The sequence below is a fragment of the Rhinoderma darwinii genome, unplaced genomic scaffold, assembly GCF_050947455.1.
Source record: "Rhinoderma darwinii isolate aRhiDar2 unplaced genomic scaffold, aRhiDar2.hap1 Scaffold_43, whole genome shotgun sequence".
Taxonomy (NCBI): domain Eukaryota; kingdom Metazoa; phylum Chordata; class Amphibia; order Anura; family Rhinodermatidae; genus Rhinoderma; species Rhinoderma darwinii.
Genome location: NW_027463817.1, coordinates 139,952 through 165,243, shown reverse-complemented (window position 1 = coordinate 165,243; position 25,292 = coordinate 139,952). Strand labels below are relative to the sequence as shown.

The 25,292-nt window shown below is 49.3% G+C and overlaps 1 protein-coding gene across 1 annotated transcript; it reads right to left on the bottom strand.

Annotated features, from left to right (window-relative positions):
* Positions 1-230: 230 nt before the first annotated feature.
* LOC142711566 (kazal-type serine protease inhibitor domain-containing protein 1-like) lies at positions 231-12,214 on the bottom strand. Its single transcript, XM_075848590.1, has 4 exons — positions 11,831-12,214; positions 1,689-1,849; positions 1,071-1,218; positions 231-959 (listed from the first exon to the last, which is right to left on the bottom strand). Exons 1-4 carry the CDS (start codon positions 12,159-12,161, stop codon positions 853-855), a joined length of 747 nt encoding a protein of 248 aa, XP_075704705.1. The 5' UTR covers positions 12,162-12,214; the 3' UTR covers positions 231-852.
* Positions 12,215-25,292: the final 13,078 nt, after the last annotated feature.

Here is a 25,292-nt window from a genome sequence, read left to right as displayed (position 1 = left end):
GAGGGAGGACGCGTGGACCGGGACACCGAGGACAGGGGAGTATAGAGCGCTGGGGGCAGACGGAGGCCCTTACAACGATGAGGGAAATGATTATTGGGATGAGGGGGGGACATCGATGTTTAGTTTCTTATAATTGTCAGACAATCCTGTTCATAAGGTAAAAGCTCAAGTAAAAATCAAGCCACGCCCACCCAACAAATTTCATGCGATTCCATTATAATTCTGTTTATATATTTATTTGTGTGGATAGTAAACATTTTCTATATACAGCCCCTCACCCCACCCCGGAGAAGCAGCAGACGCTCAGTGACACCCCCAGGTGACGGACAGATGTACCTCTAGGGTTGTCCCCACGATCCTCGATCACAGTCGGGAAGAATGAAGGCAATTCTGTCTGTGATAGGATAAGACATGTGATAGGATAAGACGCCCCGCCCCTTTGGGTTCAGTACGCATTTAGGTGGGACGTTAGTTTCCGGTGATAAATATGGGGCCCATTTGACCCGGTATTTGTGCCCCTTTCAGTTGTAATAATATTGATATATGAACCCCAATATGTGTTAAAACCCCCTGCAGACTGGCGGAGCCGTGACATCATCGGTGCATCCGGTCTGTTCTCTGATTATTTACAACATAATACATCAAATCTACAATCCTCCAGTTATGTCACGTGTCCAGCATTAAATGCCACGGAGAAGAATGGGTCAGTGGCTTCTGAATGAACCGGCTGTTCACCCAACGCTGGAGCGGCTCGTCCATTAATGGTGACATCACTGACCCATCTCAGAAGCTCCTCCCCACTAACATGATGGACACACAACGTGTCAGGATGTTCATGTCCTCTGCCCCTCTTCACTCATGTGACCCTGAAGGCCCCTCTCTAGACGGGTCATCTTCATCATCTGACACATCAAACACCCCGACCAGGTGGTGCGTGACTTCCGAGGCCAGTGGAGAATCTGAAAAACAAATATTTTCACATTTCTATAGCGATGAATGACCATTGTGTCCCATGTGTACGGCCAACGCTGGTGACATTCCCATCCTGTAACCAGCAGGGGACCTCTCACCTGGTGAAATGACTCGCAGTCTCCCTGAGCCGGACACCTCTCCAAACATGTTCCAGGCCCGGCACGTGTATAAGCCGTCATCCCTCTGCTTGACCTGATGAATCTGCAGCCAACCGGTCACCTGACGCCGCTGGGGACCACCTCGAGACTGCACAGAGAAAAGGTCACATCACGAATGAGGCCAGAGTATATAAGTAGGCTATATGTGATGGTCATGTAGGGTGGGTGTACACATTGGGGGTAATGGTTGGATGGGGTTGAGGTCTCAGACTGGTCCACCTACATTACATGGGGCTTGGGTGTATAGAATATATACAGGGGCCAGTACGGGGTATGGGGTTGAGGTTTTACACTGGTCCACCTACATTACATGGGGCTGGGGTGTATAGAATATATACAGGGGCCAGTACGGGGTATGGGGTTGAGGTTTTACACCGGTCCACCTACATTACATGGGACTGGGGTGTATATAATATATATAGGGGGGCCAGTATGGGTGATGGGGTTGAGGTTTTACACCGGTCCACCTACATTACATGGGGAGGTCAGTATGGGGCTTGTAAGGTTTCTAGATCTATCACACATGTTGAATTCAGGATTATTGGGTTATAATGGTACCTGGACGATGATATGGCTCTGCTCCCCCGGCAGGGGTCTTTCCATCCCCTCCTTCCTCCACTCCATCTCCGCTATTGGTTGTGCAGAAACTTCACAGCCTAGAATTACACTCTGACCAATCACAGCCACCGTATCCCGAGGAGAACTGAGCAGAATAGGAGCTGTGGAGACAATGTATATTATAATCACCTCCCCTGTAATATAGGGACCGGCACCTCCAGTGCACAGTCCACCCCAACCACTAACACTCAATTAGAGTCCATATAAAATGAGCCCGAGGCCCGGTGCAGCACAGGAGGAGGTTGGGATAAACAAGGACCAAAGCTGTAGCTCATTGGCCAATGTAAGGCTGGGGGAGGGGGGTACAGAGGTGTTTAGGGAGGCGCAGCATGGTAGAGGATTGTAACATGTTCTCATTTTGATATACACAGAACACGTGAGCTGTGGACTCTCCACCATGCTGCACCTTCCCTCATGTCTGTCCACCCAGACCTCCTCCCCGTCTCCTCAAGACCACCTCCCCGTCTCCTCAAGACCTCCTCCCCGTCTCCTCAAGACCTCCTCCCCGTCTCCTCAAGACCACCTCCCCGTCTCCTCAAGACCTCCTCCCCGTCTCCTCCAGACCTCCTCCCCGTCTCCTCCAGACCTCCTCTCTGTCTCCTCCAGACCTCCTCCCTGTCTCCTCCAGACCTCCTCTCTGTCTCCTCCAGACCTCCTCTCTGTCTCCTCCAGACCTCCTCTCTGTCTCCTCCAGACCTCCTCTGTCTCCTCCAGACCTCCTCTGTCTCCTCCAGACCTCCTCTGTCTCCTCCAGACCTCCTCTCTGTCTCCTCCAGACCTCCTCTCTGTCTCCTCCAGACCTCCTCTCTGTCTCCTCCAGACATCCTCTCTGTCTCCTCCAGACCTCCTCTCTGTCTCCTCCAGACCTCCTCTCTGTCTCCTCCAGACCTCCTCTCTGTCTCCTCCAGACCTCCTCTCTGTCTCCTCCAGACCTCCTCTCTGTCTCCTCCAGACCTCCTCTCTGTCTCCTCCAGACCTCCTCTCTGTCTCCTCCAGACCTCCTCTGTCTCCTCCAGACCTCCTCTCTGTCTCCTCCAGACCTCCTCTCTGTCCCCCTTTAGACCTGCTCTCTATCCCCTTTTAGACCTGCTCTGTCTCCAACAGACCCTGGGGAATGTTATTATTTACCAGGCAAATAAACTGTAAAATATTTCCATTTAAGAACAGGATCTGAACAGAAATCTGCCCATAGACATCTGCTAATTTACACTGGTTAGGCAAACCTTTCAATATGTATGAGGTCCTGCCCGATAGTCCCTCAACGTCAACAACAGTAAGGCTCAAAGACCATGGAGACTTGGATGAGAGACACTTCTGGAGTTTATTACCGATCACTAACCCCATTCCCAACTAAACCCGTGTGTATTTGGCCAAACTCAACATATATGTTAATGAGGGACTAATAAATATCAGGGACTAGATTAAGGCTGTCACCCATGATAAGAGACTAGTCACAGTATAGGAAGTATCTCTAATACAGAGAGACGAGATGGAACAGAAGGGCAAAATTACCAATCCTCCTCCTAATACACAGACATCAGGACACCGACCTCTCCTCCTCCTAATACACAGACATCAGGACACCGACCTCTCCTCCTCCTAATACACAGACATCAGACATCAGACACCGACCTCCCATCCTCCTAATACACAGACATCAGACACCGACCTCCCGTCCTCCTAATACACAGATATCAGGACACCGCCCTCTCCTCCTCCTAATACACCGACATCAGGACACCGACCTCCCCTCCTCCTAATACACAGACATCAGGACCCCGACATCTCCTCCTCCTAATACACAGACATCAGGACACCGACCTCCCGTCCTCCTAATACACAGACATCAGGACACCGACCTCCCCTCCTAATACACAGACATCAGGACACCGACCTCTCCTCCTCCTAATACACAGACATCAGACAACGACCTCTTCTCCTCCTAATACACAGACATCAGGACACCGACCTCTCCTCCTCCTAATACACAGACATCAGGACACCGACCTCTCCTCCTCCTAATACACAGATATCAGACACCGATCTCTCCTCCTCCTAATACACCGACATCAGGACACCGACCTCTCCTCCTAATACACAGACATCAGACCCCGACCTCCTCCTCCTAATACACAGACATACGGACCCCGACCTCTCCTCCTCCTAATACACAGACATCAGGACCCCGACCTCTCCTCCTCCTAATACACAGACATCAGGACACCGACCTCCCCTCCTCCTAATACACAGACATCACGACACCGACCTCCCCTCCTCCTAATACACAGACATCACGACACAGACATCACGACACCGACCTCTCCTCCCCCTAATACACAGATATCAGGACACGACCTCTCCTCCTCCTAATACACAGACATCAGACCACGACCTCTCCTCCTCCTAATACACAGACATCAGACCACGACCTCTCCTCCTCCTAATACACCGACATCAGGACACCGACCTCTCCTCCTCCTAATACACAGACATCAGACCACGACCTCTCCTCCTCCTAATACACAGACATCACGACACAGACATCACGACACCGACCTCTCCTCCCCCTAATACACAGATATCAGGACACGACCTCTCCTCCTCCTAATACACAGACATCAGACCACGACCTCTCCTCCTAATAACCCCATTCCCAACTAAACCCGTGTGTATTTGGCCAAACTCAACATATATGTTAATGAGGGACTAATAAATATCAGGGACTAGATTAAGGCTGTCACCCATGATAAGAGACTAGTCACAGTATAGGAAGTATCTCTAATACAGAGAGACGAGATGGAACAGAAGGGCAAAATTACCAATCCTCCTCCTAATACACAGACATCAGGACACCGACCTCTCCTCCTCCTAATACACAGACATCAGGACACCGACCTCTACTCCTCCTAATACACAGACATCAGGACACCGACCTCTCCTCCTCCTAACACACAGACATCAGGACACCGACCTCTCCTAATACACAGACATCAGGACACCGACCTCTCCTCCTCCTAATACACAGACATCAGGACACCGACCTCTCCCCTCCTAATACACAGACATCAGGACACCGACCTCCTCCTCCTAATACACAGACATCAGGACACCGACCTCTCCTAATACACAGACATCAGGACACCGACCTCTCCTCCTCCTAATACACAGACATCAGGACACCGACCTCTCCTCCTCCTAATACACAGACATCAGGACACCGACCTCTCCTCCTCCTAATACACAGACATCAGGACACCGACCTCCCCTCCTCCTAATACACAGACATCAGGACACCGACCTCTCCTCCTCCTAATACACAGACATCAGGACACCGACCTCTCCTCCTCCTAATACACAGACATCAGGACACCGACCTCTCCTAATACACAGACATCAGGACACCGACCTCTCCTCCTCCTAATACACAGACATCAGGACACCGACCTCTCCTCCTCCTAATACACAGACATCAGGACACCGACCTCTCCTCCTCCTAATACACAGACATCAGGACACCGACCTCTCCTAATACACAGACATCAGGACACCGACCTCTCCTCCTCCTAATACACAGACATCAGGACACCGACCTCTCCTCCTCCTAATACACAGACATCAGGACACCGACCTCTCCTCCTCCTAATACACAGATATCAGACACCGATCTCTCCTCCTCCTAATACACCGACATCAGGACACCGACCTCTCCTCCTAATACACAGACATCAGACCCCGACCTCCTCCTCCTAATACACAGACATCACGACACCGACCTCCCCTCCTCCTAATACACAGACATCACGACACCGACCTCCCCTCCTCCTAATACACAGACATCACGACACAGACATCACGACACCGACCTCTCCTCCCCCTAATACACAGATATCAGGACACGACCTCTCCTCCTCCTAATACACAGACATCAGACCACGACCTCTCCTCCTAATACACAGACATCATGACACCGACCTCTCCTCCTCCTCCTAATACACAGACATCAGGACACCGACCTCTCTTCCTAATACACAGACATCAGGACACCGACCCCTCCTCCTCCTAATACACAGACATCAGGACACCAACCTCTCCTCCTCCTAATACACAGACATCACGACACCGACCTCTCCTCCCCCTAATACACAGATATCAGGACACGACCTCTCCTCCTCCTAATACACAGACATCAGGACACCGACCTCTCCTCCTCCTAATACACAGACATCAGGACACCGACCTCTCCTAATACACAGACATCAGTACACCGACCTCTCCTCCTCCTAATACACAGACATCAGACACCGACCTCCCGTCCTCCTAATACACAGACATCAGACACCGACCTCCCGTCCTCCTAATACACAGATATCAGACACCGATCTCTCCTCCTCCTAATACACCGACATCAGGACACCGACCTCTCCTCCTAATACACAGACATCAGACCCCGACCTCCTCCTCCTAATACACAGACATACGGACCCCGACCTCTCCTCCTCCTAATACACAGACATCAGGACCCCGACCTCTCCTCCTCCTAATACACAGACATCAGGACACCGACCTCCCCTCCTCCTAATACACAGACATCACGACACCGACCTCCCCTCCTCCTAATACACAGACATCACGACACAGACATCACGACACCGACCTCTCCTCCCCCTAATACACAGATATCAGGACACCGACCTCTCCTCCTAATACACAGACATCAGGACACCGACCTCTCCTCCTAATACACAGACATCAGACCCCGACCTCTCCTCCTAATACACAGACATCAGGACCCCGACCTCTCCTCCTCCTAATACACAGACATCAGGACACCGACCTCTCCTCCTCCTCCTAATACACAGACATCAGGACACCGACCTCTCCTCCTCCTAATACACAGACATCAGGACACCGACCTCCCCTCCTCCTAATACACAGACATCAGGACACCGACCTCCCCTCCTCCTAATACACAGACATCAGGACACCGACCTCTCCTCCTCCTAATACACCGACATCAGGACACCGACCTCCCCTCCTCCTAATACACAGACATCAGGACACCGACCTCCCCTCCTCCTAATACACAGACATCAGGACACCGACCTCTCCACCTCCTGATACACAGACATCAGGACACCGGACTCTCCTCCTCCTAATACACAGACATCAGACACCGACCTCCCGTCCTCCTAATACACAGATATCAGACACCGATCTCTCCTCCTCCTAATACACCGACATCAGGACACCGACCTCTCCTCCTAATACACAGACATCAGACCCCGACCTCCTCCTCCTAATACACAGACATACGGACCCCGACCTCTCCTCCTCCTAATACACAGACATCAGGACCCCGACCTCTCCTCCTCCTAATACACAGACATCAGGACACCGACCTCCCCTCCTCCTAATACACAGACATCACGACACAGACATCACGACACCGACCTCTCCTCCCCCTAATACACAGATATCAGGACACGACCTCTCCTCCTCCTAATACACAGACATCATGACACCGACCTCTCCTCCTCCTAATACACAGACATCAGGACACCGACCTCCCCTCCTCCTAATACACAGACATCAGGACACCGGCCTCCCCTCCTCCTAATACACAGATATCAGGACACGACCTCTCCTCCTAATACACAGACATCAGGACACCGACCTCTCCTCCTAATACACAGACATCAGTACACCGACCTCTCCTCCTCCTAATACACAGACATCAGGACACCGACCTCCCCTCCTCCTAATACACAGACATCAGGACACCGGCCTCCCCTCCTCCTAATACACAGACATCAGGACACCGACCTCTCCTCCTAATACACAGACATCAGGACACCGACCTCTCCTCCTAATACACAGACATCAGTACACCGACCTCTCCTCCTCCTAATACACAGACATCAGGACACCGACCTCCTCCTCCTAATACACAGATATCAGGACACGACCTCTCCTCCTCCTAATACACAGACATCATGACACCGACCTCTCCTCCTCCTAATACACAGACATCAGGACACCGACCTCCCCTCCTCCTAATACACAGACATCAGGACACCGGCCTCCCCTCCTCCTAATACACAGACATCAGGACACGACCTCTCCTCCTCCTAATACACAGACATCAGGACACCGACCTCTCCTCCTAATACACAGACATCAGGACACCGACCTCTCCTCCTAATACACAGACATCAGTACACCGACCTCTCCTCCTCCTAATACACAGACATCAGGACACCGACCTCTCCTCCTCCTAATACACAGACATCAGACACCGACCTCTCCTCCTAATACACAGACATCAGGACACCGACCTCCCCTCCTCCTAATACACAGACATCAGGACACCGGCCTCCCCTCCTCCTAATACACAGATATCAGGACACGACCTCTCCTCCTCCTAATACACAGACATCAGGACACCGACCTCTCCTCCTAATACACAGACATCAGACCCCGACCTCCTCCTCCTAATACACAGACATCACGACACCGACCTCCCCTCCTCCTAATACACAGATATCAGACACCGATCTCTCCTCCTCCTAATACACCGACATCAGGACACCGACCTCTCCTCCTAATACACAGACATCAGACCCCGACCTCCTCCTCCTAATACACAGACATCACGACACCGACCTCCCCTCCTCCTAATACACAGACATCACGACACCGACCTCCCCTCCTCCTAATACACAGACATCACGACACAGACATCACGACACCGACCTCTCCTCCCCCTAATACACAGATATCAGGACACGACCTCTCCTCCCCCTAATACACAGATATCAGACCACGACCTCTCCTCCTAATACACAGACATCATGACACCGACCTCTCCTCCTCCTCCTAATACACAGACATCAGGACACCGACCTCTCTTCCTAATACACAGACATCAGGACACCGACCCCTCCTCCTCCTAATACACAGACATCAGGACACCAACCTCTCCTCCTCCTAATACACAGACATCACGACACCGACCTCTCCTCCCCCTAATACACAGATATCAGGACACGACCTCTCCTCCTCCTAATACACAGACATCATGACACCGACCTCTCCTCCTCCTAATACACAGACATCAGGACACCGACCTCTCCTCCTCCTAATACACAGACATCAGGACACCGACCTCTCCTAATACACAGACATCAGTACACCGACCTCTCCTCCTCCTAATACACAGACATCAGGACACCGACCTCTCCTCCTAATACACAGACATCAGGACACCGACCTCTCCTCCTAATACACAGACATCAGACCCCGACCTCTCCTCCTAATACACAGACATCAGGACCCCGACCTCTCCTCCTCCTAATACACAGACATCAGGACACCGACCTCTCCTCCTCCTCCTAATACACAGACATCAGGACACCGACCTCTCCTCCTCCTAATACACAGACATCAGGACACCGACCTCCCCTCCTCCTAATACACAGACATCAGGACACCGACCTCCCCTCCTCCTAATACACAGACATCAGGACACCGACCTCTCCTCCTCCTAATACACCGACATCAGGACACCGACCTCCCCTCCTCCTAATACACAGACATCAGGACACCGACCTCCCCTCCTCCTAATACACAGACATCAGGACACCGACCTCTCCACCTCCTGATACACAGACATCAGGACACCGGACTCTCCTCCTCCTAATACACAGACATCAGACACCGACCTCCCGTCCTCCTAATACACAGATATCAGGACACCGACCTCTCCTCCTCCTAATACACAGACATCAGGACACCGACCTCTTCTCCTCCTAATACACAGACATCAGGACACCGACCTCTCCTCCTAATACACAGACATCAGGACACCGACCTCTCCTCCTAATACACAGACATCAGGACACCGACCTCTCCTCCTCCTAATACACAGACATCAGACACCGACCTCCCGTCCTCCTAATACACAGACATCAGACACCGACCTCCCGTCCTCCTAATACACAGATATCAGACACCGATCTCTCCTCCTCCTAATACACCGACATCAGGACACCGACCTCTCCTCCTAATACACAGACATCAGACCCCGACCTCCTCCTCCTAATACACAGACATACGGACCCCGACCTCTCCTCCTCCTAATACACAGACATCAGGACCCCGACCTCTCCTCCTCCTAATACACAGACATCAGGACACCGACCTCCCCTCCTCCTAATACACAGACATCACGACACCGACCTCCCCTCCTCCTAATACACAGACATCACGACACAGACATCACGACACCGACCTCTCCTCCCCCTAATACACAGACATCAGGACACGACCTCTCCTCCTCCTAATACACAGACATCATGACACCGACCTCTCCTCCTCCTAATACACAGACATCAGGACACCGACCTCCCCTCCTCCTAATACACAGACATCAGGACACCGGCCTCCCCTCCTCCTAATACACAGATATCAGGACACGACCTCTCCTCCTCCTAATACACAGACATCAGGACACCGACCTCTCCTCCTAATACACAGACATCAGGACACCGACCTCTGCTCCTAATACACAGACATCAGTACACCGACCTCTCCTCCTCCTAATACACAGACATCAGGACACCGACCTCCCCTCCTCCTAATACACAGATATCAGGACACGACCTCTCCTCCTCCTAATACACAGACATCATGACACCGACCTCTCCTCCTCCTAATACACAGACATCAGGACACCGACCTCCCCTCCTCCTAATACACAGACATCAGGACACCGGCCTCCCCTCCTCCTAATACACAGATATCAGGACACGACCTCTCCTCCTCCTAATACACAGACATCAGGACACCGACCTCTCCTCCTAATACACAGACATCAGGACACCGACCTCTCCTCCTAATACACAGACATCAGTACACCGACCTCTCCTCCTCCTAATACACAGACATCAGGACACCGACCTCTCCTCCTCCTAATACACAGACATCAGACGCCGACCTCTCCTCCTAATACACAGACATCAGGACACCGACCTCCCCTCCTCCTAATACACAGACATCAGGACACCGGCCTCCCCTCCTCCTAATACACAGATATCAGGACACGACCTCTCCTCCTCCTAATACACAGACATCAGGACACCGACCTCTCCTCCTAATACACAGACATCAGGACACCGACCTCCCCTCCTAATACACAGACATCAGTACACCGACCTCCCCTCCTCCTAATACACAGACATCAGGACACCGACCTCTCCTCCTCCTAATACACAGACATCAGGACACCGACCTCCCCTCCTAATACACAGACATCAGACACCGACCTCTCCTCCTCCTAATACACAGACATCAGGACACCGACCTCCCCTCCTAATACACAGACATCAGACACCGACCTCTCCTCCTCCTAATACACAGACATCAGGACACCGACCTCTCCTCCTCCTAATACACAGACATCAGGACCCCGACATCTCCTCCTCCTAATACACAGACATCAGGACCCCGACCTCTCCTCCTCCTAATACACAGACATCAGACACCGACCTCTCCTCCTCCTAATACACAGACATCAGGACACCGACCTCCCCTCCTAATACACAGACATCAGGACACCGACCTCTCCTCCTCCTAATACACAGACATCAGACACCGACCCCTCCTCCTCCTAATACACAGACATCAGACACTGACCTCTCCTCCTAATACACAGACACCGACCTCTCCTCCTCCTAATACACAGACATCAGACACCGATCCCTCCTCCTCCTAATACACAGACATCAGACACCGACCTCTCCTCCTAATACACAGACATCAGGACACCGACCTCTCCTCCTCCTAATACACAGACATCAGGACACCGACCTCTCCTCCTCCTAATACACAGACATCAGGACACCGACCTCTCCTCCTCCTAATACACAGACATCAGGACATGGACCTCTCCTTTCAGTGGCTCTCATCCTGCCGATGATATGGGAGGGACATGGTAGTCGGTGGGACATCTATGGCCCCCGGGGTTTGGGTTTCTATTCACTGCTCAGTTTTCAGGTTTTATATGGCGTTGATTTGGGACTCACCTTCTTGGCATGGTCCAGTATGCGCCAAGTTCAGGACTATCCTCCTGCGGGTGCGTGCGGCCTCCAGTAAACGGCAGATGTTTTTGTAGGTCCGGCGGTCGGTTCCACATACGCTCTCCTGAGTGGGGCAGACACACTGGGGTTCATTACTGTGTCCGGCCATCACCTGGCATTGCAGCTCCCCTCCGCATGTGCCATAATGGTGCCTCTGCCATGGCAGGTCACACATCTGCCCCTCCACATTGGCGCACTCCCAGCAGCAGCCACAATGATCCTTCACTCTGCCAGCGGGACAACGTTGGGGAACGGAGGGGCAGCCGTCTCCTGGCATAGTGGGCAATTCTCTTTAGCCTCGACCTCATTGGTCCAACCTCTATGGGGTAAAATATGAAACACGGCTGGTGAGGGAAAAAATAGGAGCAAAGATATCAGCAGCAGAGACTGGACAGAAGACATGTGGTCCGTGGTGGTCAGTGGAGGTCTGAGAGGGGCTTCCAGGCTTTTATAGAGCCCAGGGGTGTTACATTAACCCCGTCCCACCTGCATTAGGACATGAAGGCTTTTATGTGACCTCCAGGAATAAAAAAAAAGTTTGTTACCCCACCCCCTACCTTCCATTGTGCCCCCTCAGGCTTTTTCCCTTTGGACTGCTCATTTGCACATGGTTTATGGTGGAGGAGGGATGCATTCAATACAGAAGAGCTGACACTCAAATACCCTACTAAGGCAAACCCCAAACTGCTGGACACAAGGGCACGTCCTGACATGACGTCCTGACTTATACCTCTGCATGGGATAGAACAATCATTATTAGTACGGACAGTTGTTTCGCTGGTTCCAGTCCATTGGACATCAGATAGACTTCAGGTCCACTCAGTGTATTCTATGGACTGGTGCAACCATCCGCTCATTTCTACAATGAGAACCACTTGACCGGTGCCTCCAGAATAGTGTGGGTGCGCTGTGGGAGGGGCACTGAGCTGCTGCTGGATCACATCTACAGGGCTTGTCCATGACAATGACATGGCGCAGCCTTCAATCATCCAGAACTGAACCCATGCAAGAACCAGCAGGACCACCACTTCTGCCCTTCCTGCTGGGCTTGGATTATTATTTTTTTAGTACATTTCACATTCACTGTTAGTCAGTCTAACATTTCTTTCTCTACTGATATATTTTCATGGATTTATTGCCTCTCCTGCTCCATGTGACCTTGCATTAGTGACACATGGCGACCTTTCATTATAACAAGATTACATGTAAGGTGAGGATGGACGGCCGGTGGAGGGAAGATGAGCACTTCATGTAAGGGGAGAACGGACGGCCGGTGGAGGGAAGATGAGCAATCCGTGTAAGGAGAGGATGGACGGCCGTTGGTGGTGGGGGATGACCACCTCGTGTAAGGGGAGGTTGGATGGCTGGTGGTGGGGGGTGACCACTTAGTGTAAGTGGGAGGATGGACGCCCGGTGGTGGTGGGGGGTGACCACTTCATGTAAGGGGAGGAAGGACGGACAGTGGTGGTGGGGGGTGACCACTACATGTAAGGGGAGGATGGACAGCCGATGGTGGTGGGGGGTGACCACTTCATGTAAGGGGAGGATGGATGGCCGGTGGAGAGAAGATGAGCAATTGATGTAGTAGGAGAATACTTGGCCGGTGGAGGAAAAATCAGCATTTCATGTAGTGGGGATACACTGGGGGAGGAAAGCACTTCATGTAAGGGGAGGATGGACGGCCGGTGGTGGGAGGATGACCACTTCATGTAAGAAAAGGAGGAACGGCCGGTGGAGGGAAGACTACCACTTCATCTAAGGAGAGATGGACGGCTGGTGGTGGGAGGGTGACTAGTTCATGTAAGGGGAGGATGGATAGCTGGTGGAGAGAAGATGAGCACTTCATGTAAGGGGAGGATGGACAGAAGATGAGCACTTCACGTAAGGCGAGCATGAATGGCCGGTGGTGGGGGGATGACCACTTCATGTAAGGGGAGAACGGACGGCCGGTGGAGAGAAGATGAGCACTTCATGTAAGGGGAGGATGGACGTCCGGTGGAGGAAAGATGAGCACTTCATGTAGTGGGAGAATACACAGCCGGTGGAGGAAAGATGAGCAATCCGTGTAAGAAGAGGTTGGACGGCTGGTGGTGGGGGCATGACTACTTTGTGTAAGGGCAGCATGGACGGCCGGTGGTGGGGGGAGTGACCACTTAATTTAAGGGGAGGATGGATGGCCGGTGGTTTGGGGGGGGTGACCACTTAGTGTAAGGGGAGGATGGACAGCCGGTGGTGGTGGGGGATGACTACTTAGTGTAAGGGGAGGATGGATGGCTGGTGGTGGGGTGACCACTTCATGTAAGGGGAGGATGGACGGCCGGCGGTGAGGGATGACCACTTCATGTAAGGGGAGGATGGACGGCCGGTGGAGAGAAGATGAGCACTTGATGTAGTGGGAGAATACTGGGCCGGTGGAGGAAAAATGAGCATTTCATGTAGTGGGGATACACGGGTGGCGGAAAGATGAGCAGTTTATGTAAACGGAGGATGGACAGCCAGTGGAGGGAAGATGAGCACTTCATGTAGTGGAAGAATACACAGCCGGTGGAGGAAAGATGAGCACCTCATGTAAGGAGAGGATGGACGGCTGGTGGTGGGAGGGTGACCACTTCATGTAAGGGCATCATGGACGGCCGGTAGAGGGAAGATGAGCACTTCATGAGGATGGATTGTCGGTGGTGGGAGGATGACCACTTCATGTGAGGGAAGGATTGTCGACTGGTGGCAGGAAGTTGACCACTTGATGTAAGGGGAGGATGGACAGCCTGTTCTGACAGCTGGGTGGGTATGAAGCTATGTGTGGGGGAAAAAAAAGGACCACTTCAGACAGGTGGGTTGGTATAGGGGAGAAAATTATCCATTCTGATAGGTGGGTGGGTATGGAGCTATGTATGTAGGAGACAATGATTACTTCTCGCAGATGGGTGGGTACGAATCTTTGTACGGGGGAGACTATGATCAGTTCTGACAGCTGGGTGGGTATGGGGCTATGTATGGGGGAGACTATGAACAGCTCTGACTGGTGGGTATGGGGCTATATATGGGGGATACTATGACCACTCCTGACAGCTGGGTGGGTATGGAGCTATTTATGAGGGAGATAATGATCAGTTCTGACAGCTGGGTGGGTATGGAGCCATGTATGGGGGGGGGGGAACTATGATCACTTCTGACAGCTGGGTGGGTATGGTGCTATTTAAGGGGGAGACAATGATCAGCTCTGACAGCTGGGTGGGTATGGAGCTATATATGAGGGGACTAAGATCAGTTCTGACAGCTGGGTGGGTGTGAGCTGATGTATGAGGACAATTATCAGTTTTAGCTATTTATGAGGGAGATAATGATCACTTCTAACAGCTGGGAGGGTATGGAGCCATGTATGGGGGGACTATGATCACTTCTGATAGCGGAGTTGGTATGGAGCTATATACGGGGTACAAAATGATCAGTACTGACAGCTGGGTGGGTATGGAGATATTTAAGGGGGATATAATGATCAGTTCTGACAGCTGGGTGGGTATGGAGCTATATATGGGGTTTACAATGATCAGCTGACAGCTGGGAGGGTATGGAGCTATATATTGAGGAGACAATGATCAGCTCTGACAGCTGGGTGGGTATGGAGCTATATATGGGGGAGACAATGATCAGTTCTGACAGCTGGGTGGGTTTGGAGCTATATACAGGGTACACAATGATCAACTCTGACAGCTGGGTGTGTATGGAGCTATATATTGAGGAGACAATGATCCGCTATGACAGCTGGGAGGGTATGGAGCTATATATTGAGACGACAATGATCAGCTATGACAGCTGGGTGAGTATGGAGCTATATATTGAGACGACAATGATCAGCTATGACAGCTGGGTGGGTATGGAGCTATATATTGAGGAGACAATGATCAGCTATGACAGCTGGGTGGGTATGGAGCTATATATGGGGTTTACAATGATCAGCTGACAGCTGGGAGGGTATGGAGCTATATATTGAGACGACAATGATCCGCTGTGACAGTTGGGTGGGTATGGAGCTATATATGGGGTTTACAATGATCAGCTGACAGCTGGGTGGGTATGGAGCTATATATGGGGTTTACAATGATCAGCTGACAGCTGGGAGGGTATGGAGCTATATATTGAGACGACAATGATCAGCTATGACAGCTGGATGGGTATGGAGCTATATACGGGGTACAAAATGATCAGTACTGACAGCTGGGTGGGTATGGAGATATTTAAGGGGGATATAATGATCAGTTCTGACAGCTGGGTGGGTATGGAGCTATATATTGAGGAGACAATGATCAGCTCTGACAGCTGGGTGGGTATGGAGCTATATATGGGGTTTACAATGATCAGCTGACAGCTGGGAGGGTATGGAGCTATATATTGAGGAGACAATGATCAGCTCTGACAGCTGGGTGGGTATGGAGCTATATATGGGGGAGACAATGATCAGTTCTGACAGCTGGGTGGGTCTGGAGCTATATATGGGGGAGACAATGATCAGCTCTGACAGCTGGGTGGGTATGGAGATATATATGGGGGAGACAATGATCAGCTCTGACAGCTGGGTGGGTATGGAGATATATATGGGGGAGACAATGATCAGTTCTGACAGCTGGGTGGGTATGGAGCGATATAAGGGGGAGACAATGATCAGTTCTGACAGCTGGGTGGGTTTGGAGCAATATACAGGGTACACAATGATCAACTCTGACAGCTGGGTGTGTATGGAGCTATATATTGAAGAGACAATGATCAGTTCTCACAAGTGGGTGGGTTTGGGGCAATACATGGGGGGACAATGATCAGTTCTGACAAGTGGGTGGGTTTGGGGGAATACATGGGGGGACAATGATCAGTTCTGACAAGTGGGTGGGTTTGGGGCAATACATGGGGGGACAATGATCAGTTCTGACAAGTGGGTGGGTTTGGGGGAATACATGGGGGGACAATGATCAGTTCTGACAAGTGGGTGGGTTTGGGGCAATACATGGGGGGACAATGATCAGTTCTGACAGGTGGGTGGGTTTGGGGCAATACATGGGGGGACAATGATCAGTTCTGACAGATGGGTGGGTTTGGGGCAATACATGGGGACAATGATCAGTTCTGACAGCTGGGTGGGTATGGAGCTATATATGGGGGAGACTATAATCAGTTCTGACAGGTGGTGGGTTTGGGGCTATATACGGGGTACACAACGATCAGTTCTGACAGATGGGTGGGTTTGGGGCAATACATGGGGACAATGATCAGTTCTGACAGGTGGGTGGGTTTGGGGCTATATACGGGGTACACAATGATCACTTCTGAGCTCTGGGTGGGTTTGGGGCTATGTATGATGATTGGTGCTCATCGTTGTATTACAAGGACTCCATTTCTTCACCTATGAGATGATGTGAGGCCCATTTTTGGTCAGGTGAATATTTGGTCCAAACGTCACGCTGTCGGTGGAGTTGCGCCTTCTATTTGAGCAGCTTGGAGATTGTATGTGTAACAGGGAGCGAGGTCTGAGGTGTCCCCCACCTCATTGTGCTGCCGCCTGGCCGGCCGTGTTTGGGCCGGGGCCGGTCTTGTATTGTGTTTGTGGACACCTTTGTGTTTAGAGAGTAAAGTGCTATAAACGGAGTGCAAAAAACACACAAACATAAGAGCAGCTGGGAATAAATGCTCCATGGGGGGAGGCGAGACAAAGGGGTCGGGTGGACCCTCCATAATAAAGCCCTATATTTACATTCTGCACAGAGGGACCATTGCTATGAAAAGGACATGATGTTTTGTAATCTCAGAGGAGCTCATTCTGTTATAAGGGTAAACGGTTGTACAATAGCGGAGTGTAATGAGGAGGGGGATGAATAGCGATACTGTTATCTGCTTAACGAGGGTCCTTGTCCTCACACCGAACAATGGCCGGAACCCATCACATTCCAAAGAGCCATAACCCTGGGGGCCGCTCCTCTATTGTAACTCATATGTCGTTATATGGTTCATAGACATTGCTGGGCCTTGACTCTAGACACGGCCATACATGTCAAGAACGCGTCGTGCACCGTCCCGTGACTTCTTACAATATCGTTTGTAGACAGTGGCACGTTGTCATACCGTGCAATCACAGCCTCGTTTATGAGTCCAAACAAGACACCTTCACGATAAATACTTTCATAACCCCCACCAGTATGAGCCTCAGAGGGACAACCGGTAATAGCTATGAGGCCTGTGATGTCACCGACCGTACACAATGTCCACCACCTGACCACGTGCCCATCCTCGAGCGCAACGTGCTGACCATTATTACCATGAAGACCTCCATGTACGTGCTGCTCATCTGATGTTCCTCTGCAAAGAGTGGACACATGGAGTACAGGTCCATCGAAATCAACGGGACTTTAGAAGTGTTGAAGACATTTCCGCACTCACCCAAGTGGTTTCTTCCATTCCAACCAATAGAACTGCGAAAACCACTTAGACAGCCATACATAAAGGTGCCCATACACATTAAACAAAACAGTGTATTAGGGCGGCTCAACTCTCCCCTACCAACTGATGTCGGGAGAAAGAAGGATCGGGCATGTCGGCTTTCACGTCTGGCAGCGGCATATTCCCCTCTCTCCATTGACGTAAACCTGCACGAATGATCATAGATGGTCCCAGCCGAACTTCATGTAAAGAGAATTCAAAGTCTATTAAAGGGGCTGCCTGGTGCAGATAACCCCTATCTATATGCTCTACTAGATGGGGGGGATGTCATGTAATATAGTGGGGTACCCTGCTACAGAATAGCCAGAACCACTACAAGGAAAACAAGTCCTCTGGAGGTCCCAACTTTTCAATACACTACACAGAGTTCATTCCACCGGGCGCCATGTAAGACTTGATTTCTCCTGAGGAGACATGAGGAGTTGCTGTCAAGTTCTGGGGCGATCATGAGGCCCTGCAATTAGGTCCTGTTCACATCAGGTTCTTCTACTACGTTTAGCTTGTATGGCAGAAAATCTCCTGACGTAGACCCTAAACACGTCCGCGGGGCTCCATTAGCCTTTCGGCCTGTGTCGGGCTGGTATACGTCGCTATACCTTTTCTCTAGGTATGGCATAGTGTAGTAGACTGCGCTATTCCATGCAAAAAATTATACCGCGTGGTTGAAGTTTTCCGACATGGGATCCCATTAGTGATGTGTGTCACTGTATGGCAGATGTCACAGGCATCCGTCTAACGTATATGTAATGAGCCTTTCCATAGCTTATCACGACGTATACGTTACAACGGACGCCATGACAGACTATGAATCACAGATACCACTGATGGGTGTAACGTTAAACGAAGGCCAAAAAACGTCTTGTAAACAGGACCTTATAGTGGGTTTATATGGGCCATAACGATCTCCGATTGGGGAGATGCGATGCCGACGATGAGGATTTTACCGGCTGCATAAAAGATGCGAGCAGCTGATAAAGGGGGCAGTTTGTCGGCTGATATGATACGCGGACCAGTGTTCGGGAACGAGCGCTCGTACGGACACTAATTCGCCTGATCATTAGTCCGTGTAAATTGGTCTTTAGTGTCCTACGGAAATAAGTGGCACCAGACTCGCGTAGCATCTGACGGCCATATAACCCCCCCCACCCCCCCCCCCCACTATAATGATATAATTACATGCACTATCGGGAAATCGGACTGTGGGATCAAGTTCTGACACACGACAAACCCTCATCAGAAAGACCTTCATATCCCATTATCTAAAGACGGCCGGGATCGGGGGAGGGTTACTCCTCTGGCGGACCCTCATTTGTGTCTCAATGCAGTGTGTGCTGCAAGAATATGGTAATCCCTCCCCATTGTGAGAGCCCCAGCGCCTTCATGATGAGATTACAATTATCTCATGAATACATGATGACGGCGAGGTGTCCACATAACAATGACCCTCGATCTGCTCACCTCTGATTACACAAACACACATTTCACAAATTAACAGGAAAAATCAATCCCAAAGAGGAAAAACAGGGTCTTCTCAGAGACCACCGTATACAGACTACACATAGAGATGATGAGGGTCTTCTCAGAGACCACCGTATACAGACTACACATAGAGATGATGAGGGTCTTCTCAGAGACCACAGTATATAGACTACACATAGAGATGATGAGGGTCTTCTCAGAGACCACCGTATATAGACTACACATAGAGATGATGAGGGTCTTCTCAGAGACCACAGTATATAGACTACACATAGAGATGATGAGGGTCTTCTCAGAGACCACCGTATACAGACTACACATAGAGATGATGAGGGTCTTCTCAGAGACCACAGTATATAGACTACACATAGAGATGATGAGGGTCTTCTCAGAGACCACCGTATACAGACTACACATAGAGATGATGAGGGTCTTCTCAGAGACCACAGTATATAGACTACACATAGAGATGATGAGGGTCTTCTCAGAGACCACTGTATATAGACTACACATAGAGATGATGAGGGTCTGCTCAGAGACCACAGTATATAGACTACACATAGAGATGATGAGGGTCTTCTCAGAGACCACTGTATATAGACTACACATAGAGATGATGAGGGTCTTCTCAGAGACCACCGTATACAGACTACACATAGAGATGTTGAGGGTCTTCTCAGAGACCACCGTATATAGACTACACATAGAGATGATGAGGGTCTTCTCAGAGACCACCGTATATAGACTACAGTCATAGAGATCATGAGGGTCTTCTCAGAGACCACAGTATATAGACTACACATAGAGATGATGAGGGTCTTCTCAGAGACCACAGTATATAGACTACACATAGAGATGATGAGGGTCTTCTCAGAGACCACAGTATATAGACTACAGCCATAGAGATGATGAGGGTCTTCTCAGAGACCACAGTATATAGACTACACATAGAGATGATGAGGGTCTTCTCAGAGACCACAGTATATAGACTACAGCCATAGAGATGATGAGGGTCTTCTCAGAGACCACAGTATATAGACTACACATAGAGATGATGAGGGTCTTCTCAGAGACCACAGTATATAGACTACAGTCATAGATGATGAGGGTCTTCTCAGAGACCACAGTATATAGACTACACATAGAGATGATGAGGGTCTTCTCAGAGACCACAGTATATAGACTACAGTCATAGATGATGAGGGTCTTCTCAGAGACCACAGTATATAGACTACAGTCATAGAGATGATGAGGGTCTTCTCAGAGACCACAGTATATAGTGTACAGCCATAGATGATGAGGGTCTTCTAAGAGACCACAGTATATAGACTACAGCCATAGAGATGATGAGGGTCTTCTCAGAGACCACAGTATATAGACTACAGCCATAGAGATGATGAGGGTCTTCTCAGAGACCACAGTATATAGACTACAGCCATAGATGATGAGGGTCTTCTCAGAGACCACAGTACATAGACTACAGCCATAGATGATGAGGGTCTTCTCAGAGACCACAGTACATAGACTACAGCCATAGATGATGGGGTCTTCTCAGAGACCACAGTACATAGACTACAGCCATAGATGATGAGGGTCTTCTCAGAGACCACAGTACATAGACTACAGTCATAGATGATGAGGGTCTTCTCAGAGACCACAGTATATAGACTACAGTCATAGATGATGAGGGTCTTCTCAGAGACCACAGTATATAGACTACAGTCATAGATGATGAGGGTCTTCTCAGAGACCACAGTATATAGACTACAGCCATAGATGATGAGGGTCTTCTCAGAGACCACAGTATATAGACTACACATAGAGATGATGAGGGTCTTCTCAGAGACCACAGTATATAGACTACACATAGAGATGATGAGGGTCTTCTCAGAGACCACAGTATATAGACTACAGTCATAGATGATGAGGGTCTTCTCAGAGACCACAGTACATAGACTACACATAGAGATGATGAGGGTCTTCTCAGAGACCACAGTACATAGACTACACATAGAGATGATGAGGGTCTTCTCAGAGACCACAGTACATAGACTACAGTCATAGATGATGAGGGTCTTCTCAGAGACCACAGTACATAGACTACAGTCATAGATGATGAGGGTCTTCTCAGAGACCACAGTATACAGACTACACATAGAGATGATGAGGGTCTTCTCAGAGACCACAGTATATAGACTACACATAGAGATGATGAGGGTCTTCTCAGAGACCACAGTATACAGACTACACATAGAGATGATGAGGGTCTTCTCAGAGACCACTGTATATAGACTACACATAGAGATGATGAGGGTCTTCTCAGAGACCACAGTATACAGACTACACATAGAGATGATGAGGGTCTTCTCAGAGACCACAGTATACAGACTACACATAGAGATGTTGAGGGTCTTCTCAGAGACCACCGTATATAGACTACACATAGAGATGATGAGGGTCTTCTCAGAGACCACCGTATATAGACTAGTCATAGAGATCATGAGGGTCTTCTCAGAGACCACAGTATATAGACTACAGTCATAGATGATGAGGGTCTTCTCAGAGACCACAGTATATAGACTACACATAGAGATGATGAGGGTCTTCTCAGAGACCACAGTATATAGACTACAGTCATAGATGATGAGGGTCTTCTCAGAGACCACAGTATATAGACTACACATAGAGATGATGAGGGTCTTCTCAGAGACCACAGTATATAGACTACACATAGAGATGATGAGGGTCTTCTAAGAGACCACAGTATATAGACTACAGCCATAGAGATGATGAGGGTCTTCTCAGAGACCACAGTATATAGACTACACATAGAGATGATGAGGGTCTTCTCAGAGACCACCGTATATAGACTACAGTCATAGAGATGATGAGGGTCTTCTCAGAGACCACAGTACATAGACTACACATAGAGATGATGAGGGTCTTCTAAGAGACCACAGTATATAGACTACAGCCATAGAGATGATGAGGGTCTTCTCAGAGACCACAGTATATAGACTACAGCCATAGAGATGATGAGGGTCTTCTCAGAGACCACAGTATATAGACTACAGCCATAGATGATGAGGGTCTTCTCAGAGACCACAGTACATAGACTACAGCCATAGATGATGAGGGTCTTCTCAGAGACCACAGTACATAGACTACAGTCATAGATGATGAGGGTCTTCTCAGAGACCACCGTATATAGACTACACATAGAGATGATGAGGGTCTTCTCAGAGACCACAGTATATAGACTACAGTCATAGATGATGAGTGTCTTCTCAGAGACCACAGTATATAGACTACAGCCATAGAGATGATGAGGGTCTTCTCAGAGACCACAGTACATAGACTACACATAGAGATGATGAGGGTCTTCTAAGAGACCACAGTATATAGACTACAGCCATAGAGATGATGAGGGTCTTCTCAGAGACCACAGTATATAGACTACAGCCATAGAGATGATGAGGGTCTTCTCAGAGACCACAGTATATAGACTACAGCCATAGATGATGAGGGTCTTCTCAGAGACCACAGTACATAGACTACAGCCATAGATGATGAGGGTCTTCTCAGAGACCACAGTACATAGACTACAGTCATAGATGATGAGGGTCTTCTCAGAGACCACCGTATATAGGACTACACATAGAGATGATGAGGGTCTTCTCAGAGACCACAGTATATAGACTACAGTCATAGATGATGAGTGTCTTCTCAGAGACCACAGTATATAGACTACACATAGAGATGATGAGGGTCTTCTCAGAGATCACAGTATATAGACTACACATAGAGATGATGAGGGTCTTCTCAGAGACCACCGTATATAGACTACACATAGAGATGATGAGGGTCTTCTCAGAGACCACAGTATATAGACTACACATAGAGATGATGAGGGTCTTCTCAGAGACCACAGTATATAGACTACACATAGAGATGATGAGGGTCTTCTCAGAGACCACAGTATATAGACTACACATAGAGATGATGAGGGTCTTCTCAGAGACCACAGTATATAGACTACACATAGAGATGATGAGGGTCTTCTCAGAGACCACAGTATATAGACTACACATAGAGATGATGAGGGTCTTCTCAGAGACCACCGTATACAGACTACACATAGAGATGTTGAGGGTCTTCTCAGAGACCACCGTATATAGACTACACATAGAGATGATGAGGGTCTTCTCAGAGACCACAGTATATAGACTACAGTCATAGATGATGAGGGTCTTCTCAGAGACCACCGTATACAGACTACACATAGAGATGATGACGGTCCTTCTCAGAGACCACCGTATACAGACTACACATAGAGATGATGAGGGTCTTCTCAGAGACCACAGTATATAGACTACACATAGAGATGATGAGGGTCTTCTCAGAGACCACAGTATATAGACTAAACATAGAGATGATGAGGGTCTTCTCAGAGACCACAGTATATAGACTACACATAGAGATGATGAGGGTCTTCTCAGAGACCACAGTATATAGACTACAGCCATAGAGATGATGAGGGTCTTCTCAGAGACCACAGTATATAGACTACACATAGAGATGATGAGGGTCTTCTCAGAGACCACTGTATATAGGACTACACAAAGAGATGATGAGGGTCTTCTCAGAGACCACAGTATATAGACTACACATAGAGATGATGAGGGTCTTCTCAGAGACCACAGTATATAGACTACAGCCATAGAGATGATGAGGGTCTTCTCAGAGACCACAGTATACAGACTACACATAGAGATGATGAGGGTCTTCTCAGAGACCACAGTATACAGACTACACATAGAGATGATGAGGGTCTTCTCAGAGACCACAGTATATAGACTACACATAGAGATGATGAGGGTCTTCTCAGAGACCACAGTATATAGACTAAACATAGAGATGATGAGGGTCTTCTCAGAGACCACAGTATATAGACTACACATAGAGATGATGAGGGTCTTCTCAGAGACCACAGTATATAGACTAAACATAGAGATGATGAGGGTCTTCTCAGAGACCACAGTATATAGACTACACATAGAGATCATGAGGGTCTTCTCAGAGACCACAGTATATAGACTACAGTCATAGATGATGAGGGTCTTCTCAGAGACCACAGTATATAGACTACAGCCATAGATGATGAGGGTCTTCTCAGAGACCACAGTATATAGACTACACATAGAGATGATGAGGGTCTTCTCAGAGACCACAGTATATAGACTACACATAGAGATGATGAGGGTCTTCTCAGAGACCACAGTATATAGACTACACATAGAGATGATGAGGGTCTTCTCAGAGACCACAGTATATAGACTACAGTCATAGATGATGAGGGTCTTCTCAGAGACCACAGTACATAGACTACACATAGAGATGATGAGGGTCTTCTCAGAGACCACAGTATATAGACTACACATAGAGA